The sequence below is a fragment of the Pongo abelii genome, chromosome 13 (assembly GCF_028885655.2).
Source record: "Pongo abelii isolate AG06213 chromosome 13, NHGRI_mPonAbe1-v2.0_pri, whole genome shotgun sequence".
NCBI lineage: Eukaryota > Metazoa > Chordata > Mammalia > Primates > Hominidae > Pongo > Pongo abelii.
The window spans coordinates 91609451-91616185 of record NC_071998.2 but is presented as its reverse complement, the minus strand read 5'-3'; the positions used below and the strand labels follow the sequence as shown (position 1 = coordinate 91616185).

The following is a 6735-nucleotide window of genomic DNA, read 5'->3' as shown; positions in this document are numbered from 1 at the left end:
TGGTTTTACCTCACTAATCCTCATTTTAAAAGTATGAGGTAGACAGAGTTGGAATCATCTCCATTTCATATATGAGAAAACTAGCTGACAGATCAAGCAACCCTCTTTTACTGTCACTAACTCACCATGACCTTGGAAAAGTTCCAATTTCCTAGTGTCATGGTTTTTAAATCTATAAAATCAGGGCGTTTAGTCAAGGTGATGCTCAAGGTTCCTGACAATCTGTCATTCTACGGGTCTGAAAATATGAAAGGAGATTCCAAGAAGAAAAGGAGAAAAATTGACTCATGCAGTCTTGATAAACAGGTCAGTGGGAACATCCTTTTAAAGAAGATTCCTCCCATGTGACAGCCGCCACAGTATATGTCAACAGCTGTCTCATAATGGACCGTGTGGGAGAGATAACTTAAAAATTCATGGCACATGTATACATATGTAACTTACCTGCACATTGCGCACATGTACCATAAAACCTAAAGTATGATAATAATAATAATAATAATAATAATAATAATAATAAAAGAAAAAAAAATTCAATGGAAGTAAATCCAAGTACATAAACATTCTAAATCCAAGATAGCAAGACATTCTAGGGAGGAAATACCATAGTAAAAAGACAGGCCTCCAGGAGAAATCTGTGATAAATTCAATGAGATGACTCTTCAATCATAGAGACAGTGGGCAGTAAAGACACTGTGACATAGTTAGAAATACACTGTGATGTCTAAGTGGCTGTGAGGGCAACAAGGAGGTATCTGGAATATAAACTAGAGGGTACCTACTTCAAAACTGCCTGCCAGGTAATTTTAATTGAGTAGTTGAGCATTATAGCACTGAAAGAGTTGGGTAAAAGACTGTTGTAAGGGGGCTTTCCTAGCTCTAGAGCCTTAGACCGAGGTACTTCTTATCTCAGGGCTTCAGTTTCCCAACTTCTCTAAATGAAGGGGTTGAACTCAGAGTTGTTTCTCATTGACTCTGACATCCTTTGATCCTCTTAAAAATGGCACTATCTGGCTGGGCACAATCCCAGCACTTTGCGAGACCGAGGCAGGTAGATCACTTGAGCCTAGGAGTTGAAGACCAGCCTCGGCAACATGGCCAAACCCAGTCTCTACAAAAAAAATACAAAAATTAGCCAGGCATGGTGGCGCATGCCTGTAGTCTCAGCTATTCGGGAGGTTGAGGTAAGCCCAGGAGGTGGAGGTTGCAGTGATCCAAGATCGTGCCACTGCACTCCAGCCTGAATGACAGAGTGAGACCCTGTCTCAAATAAAGGCACTATCTCCAGGCCTCAAAACATCTTCCCTTACTTTACCTTAATTTTCCTTCTGCCTTCCAAATCATTTATTACCTCACTCTTATTTAACTCTAATAATGATTTAAATGGTCTTCCCCCTACCTCACATGTTCACTACTCCAATGAATTTTTCAGATGACTCATTAATACTCTGAAAAATATGGTTTACATCAAGTCCTGCTCCTGCTCAAAAACCCTAAACTGCTACAAAATCAAGTTTGAACCCTGCTTCCATGCAATGGTCATACTGGGCAAACATGTTTCCCAAGATGACTCAACATGGAACCTTTCAGTGTAAAGAAGAATGAATGGGAATCAAACTGAATCCAAATCCAGACAATTCCACTTACTAGTCGGATGACCGCAGGCAAATTACTTAACCTCTGAGTCTATATTAAATGGCTATAGCCAGTCCTGCTGTTAAATGTTTTTTCTCTATCTTCTCTTTCTGTTATCGTTATTTGTTACATGATTATGTCCCTACTTTGATCTACCATCCAATTTTATATTCAGTAGTCTTGCCTAAGGGCAGATCATCTGTTCTGTGAAATAAAGCGCACTGACTTTAGTGCCTAGGTGTTATGAAAAATATCTGTTACTTGGAGAACTTTTTTTTATCATTTCTAGATTTATCATTTCAGCTCCAGATGGCTGAGACTGCTGAAGGTCTGGCTTCTATCCAGATCTTGGATAGAAGGGCCACAAATCCATTATGGCCTGCCAATATCTGTATTTGATAGGCTTCAACCCTCTGCCCAGAATAATGCAGGGAAGTGCAGAAATGATGCTTATGAGACTTCTGAACTGAAGCTTAAAGAAAGAGGTAAGCAGGAAGAAAAGACATTAGACTGGGAAGCACAAAGACAACACAAACTTGCTGGATTTACTCTGACTTTTCTCAGGTACAGTTCAGTCTGACTTATGCATTTCTAGTCAGTTTAGAAAAGACCCATTTTATGCCATTGCACTCCAAATAAGTCATTTAATTTATGACGAATGATTTTATTTATAATAGAGAATTTTAAAGCTTATTACTTATTGCTGCAATCCAGAAAATGAAGTAATGCTAACACAATGATATCACAATAAAACTATCTTCAGCCTCTGATTTCTTCCTTTCTTACTATACTAACTGTGAGTAAAGTACATTCTTAGGGCATAGAACACCTTGCAGTTGTGCAGGGCTTAAAAATTTTCTGCATGGATCTTCTATGCATGTGCAGATCATTCTAGAAATTCTGAGCCAGTCAGGGTGGTTCACGCCTATAGTCTCAGCTACTCTGGAGGACCACTTGAGCCCAGGAATTCGAGGCTGCAGTGAGCTCTAATTGCTACTGCACTCCAGCCTGGGCAACAGAGTGAGGCCCAGTCTCTTAAAAAAAAAAAAAAAAGATTGATACTAACATTATTTTCCCAGAATGCAGTGCTCAAAGACTGTATACAATTCTCAGATCCCTAAATGCCTTCATCTCATTGACTATTCTCACTCCCTCTCTGCTTGTTGCCCAGATATACCTGTAAGACTGGGAATTAGTCCCTGCCTGTATTCTAAAGAAGAAGGATAGGGAGAGACCACTGAAAACTTCAGGGAACTAATCATAAGATTTTTCCTAATAGACTGGTAGCCTCAAAGCATCTATAAATAAACAGCTGCCTGCCTCTAATTTAAAGTTGATATTTCTTACATCATTACCTACCTTGTTATGCACATTACAATTGCTACTATGATGGCGATCTGTACAGCTCCAATAATTGCTGCAATAAGAACATGAGTGAGCTTTTGCCTACTTGGCACTACATAGAGAATACTAAAGTCTGTCTTTTCACAGTGCTGTCCAGTGTAGCCAGATTCACATCTGAAAAGGAAAAATATATATATTCCTATGATACAAATTTTGATACTCCCAAGCTTTTACATTAAAAAATACAAAATAGTAATAAAATTTAAACAGGAATAAGAAATCAAGCACTTTCCTACCATCTGGGGGAAAAATGTCATTTGTCTATTTCCCTACTGTCTTTTTGATATGCCTACATGGTGCTTCTTTCACCTAAGTTATATCACATTAATTTTAAAGTTGCTGAATATTGTTAATATATATCTTTTTTGTTATTGTTGTTTTTGCTTTTGGTGTCATATCTACGAAATTATTGCCTAATCTAAAGCCACGAAGATTTACTCCTTTTTTTCACTTTTTAAATTAAATTTGCTTAAAAATTGACAAATAAAATTACGTATATTTATCATGTACAACAGGGATCCCCCCCAACTCCCGGGCCATGGACAGATACTGGTCCATGGCCTGTTAGGAACCAGGCCACACAGCAGGAGGTGAGTGGTGGGCAAGTAAGCAAAGCTTCTCTGTATTTACAGCTACTCCCCATCACTCACATTACCACTCAAGCTCCGCCTCCTGTCAGATCAGCACTGGCATTAGATTCTCATAGGAGCGCAAACCCTATTGTGAACTGCGCACACAAGGGATCTAGGCTGAGTGCTCCTTATGAGAATCTAATGCCTGAGGATCTGTCACCGTCTCCCATCACCCCCAGATGGGACTGTCTAATTGCAGGAAAAACAAGCTCAGAGCTCCCACCGATTCTACATTATGGTGAGTTGTATAATTATTTCATTAAGTATTACCATGTAATATAATAGAAATAAAGTGCACAATAAATGTAATGCACTTGAATCATCCCCAAACCATCACCCCCACCCCCAATCCCCAGTCCATGGAAAAACTGTCTTCTACGAAACTAGTCCCTGGCAACAAAAAGGCTGGGGACCGCTGACGTACAACATGATATTTGGAAATGTATAGACATTGTGGAATGGCTAAATCAAGCTAATTAACATATGCATTACCTCATATAGTTATCATGTCTGTGGTGAGAACACTTAAAATCTACTCTCTTAGCATTTTTTTCAAAATAGATACATATAATTTCAAAACAGAAATATAATACTCCATCCAGTGACTGTAATATAGCTAGCATATCTATTCCCAGTTCTAAGACATGTCAGTTATTTTCAATTTTTCACAATTATAAATTAGATGTGGTAAACATCTTGGTGAATATGCACTTTTCTATATTTAGTGTTATCCCTTAGGGCTAAGTACCTGAAAATTAGACTACTGAAAAAATAGGTATAAACATTTACAGTTCTCTGAACATAGCACCAAATTATATTCAAGACACTTTTCAGTGTATAAAATATAAACATGTAAGATGCAAGGGGAAGATGAAAATAAGTTATTAATGACAGAAACAATGTCAAGCAGTCAAAGAGGTAAGCTGTAGGTACTAATCTTAGAAATTATCTGAATTCCAATTAAAAGTAGATAAAAAGACAACTGCATCAGCTGATGATAATTTGACAGGGAGAAATATTTAAGACACTTAACAGACAATTTAAATTTTTAAGCTGACAGCAGTGAAATGTATAAATTAGCCAGCCTTCAGTTAGAACTGATTAATAAAACATTTGAAGTATAAAAATAGTATTTATTAATGCCCCACAACTCATTAAGAAAAGAATTTGAGGCTGCTTATCACAAAGCACACACTAAAACAACAAAAAAGAAATGTGGGAGGAGGGAAACAGGGAAATCCAGGGGTGCTGCAAGTCTACCAATCCAGTCCCTGAGGTTCCTAGACACTTCCCAGTACATTTCACATTGGGCTGTACGCTTCCCAGCAAACAAAAAAAAAACCAAGCAGTGGGCAGGTATATGGATCATGGAAGAGAACTGAGAGCCTAGAAATAAACCCATATATCTATGATCAATTGGTTTTGACAAGGGTGCTAAGATAACTCAATGGGGAAAGAACTGTCTCTTCAACAAATGGTGCTAACTGGATATCCACATGTGAAAGGATGAAGCTAGACCTCTTCCTCGTGTCATACACAAAAATTGCCGCAAAATGGATCACAGATCTAAATGTAAGAACTAAAACTATAAAACTCTGAAGAAAAAAATATAAGATACAGTTATTATGGAAAACCATACAGAATTTCCTCAAAAAATTAAAAATAAAACTACCACATGATCCAGCAATCTCATTACTGGGTATATAACTAAAGGAAATAAAATCAGTATATTGAAGAAATATCTGCACTACTATGTTTACTGCAGCATTATTCACAATAGCTAAGATATGGATTTAATCTAAGTGTCCATTAACAAATAAATGGATAAAATAATGAGGTATATATACAAAATGGAATACTATTCAGCCATAAAAAAGAAGGAAATCCTATCATTTGCATGGATGAACCTCCAGAACATTATATTAAGTGAAATAAGCCAAGCATAGAAAGACAAATACTGAGTGATCCCACTCATATGTGGAACCTAAAAAAGTTGATCTCATAGAAGTAGAGAGTAGAGTAGTGGTTACCAGGGACTGGTGTGGTAGGAGGTGGTTGAGGACATGTTGGTCAGGGGATACTAAATTTCAGTTAGATGGGAGGAGTAAGTTCAAGAAATGTAATGTACAACATGGTGACTACAGTTAACAATGCAGTGTATTCTTGGAAAATGCTGAGGATTTTAAGTGTTCTCACCACAAAAGTGGTAACAATGTGAGGTAATGCATATGTTAATCAGCTTGATTGGACATTTCACAATGTATATATATTTCCAAACATGATGTACATAATATGTATACATAATTTTGTCAATTTTTAAATAAATTTAATTTTTAAAAGAGAATAAAACATAGGAGTAAATCTTTGTGACCTCAGATTAGGCAACAATTTCTTAGATATGACACCAAAAAGCAAAAGCAACAAAAACAACAAAAAAGATAAATAGCACTAAATCAAAATTAAAATCTTTTGTACTTAAGGACATTATCAAGAAAGTGAAAAGACAACCCACAAAATGGAAAAAAAAATGTAAGTTCCATATATCTGATAAGGGACATATATCTAGAATATATAAATAACTAATACAACTCAATAATAGCCAAAAAATAAAATAAAATAGCAAAGGATGTGTACTGACATTTCTCCAGAGAAGATATACAAATAGCCAATAAGCAAATGAAAAGATGCTCAACATCATTAGCCATCATGGAAATAAAAATCAAAGCCACCATATATGCCAGTTTTTACAGTTACTAAGATGGCCTAAATCAAAAAGTCAGATAATTGCAAGTGTTGTCAAAGGTACTGCAGGGCATGTAAAATGATGCAGCCACTTTGGAAAACGGTCTGGCAGTTCCTCAAGATGTTAAACACTGGGTTACCATTTGGCCCAGCAATTCTACCACTAAGCTTTACACCCAAGTGAAATTAAAACATGTTCACACAAAAACTTGCAAATGATCATTCAGAGCAGCATTTTTCATAATAACCATAAAGTAGAAAGAACCTAAATTTTCATCGACTAATGATGAGTAGATTAAAAACATGTGGTGTTATCCATACA

The 6735-nt window shown here is 36.6% G+C and overlaps 1 protein-coding gene across 1 annotated transcript in view; it reads right to left on the bottom strand.

The window, feature by feature from the left end:
• TMEFF1 (transmembrane protein with EGF like and two follistatin like domains 1) overlaps positions 1-6735 on the bottom strand; it is a 102225-nt gene that overhangs the window by 2070 nt on the left and 93420 nt on the right. Inside the window, exon 9 of the mRNA XM_009244697.4 lies at positions 2995-3153. Within this exon, the coding sequence (XP_009242972.2) occupies positions 2995-3153 (159 nt within the window). The remainder of the gene's footprint in view (positions 1-2994; positions 3154-6735) is intronic.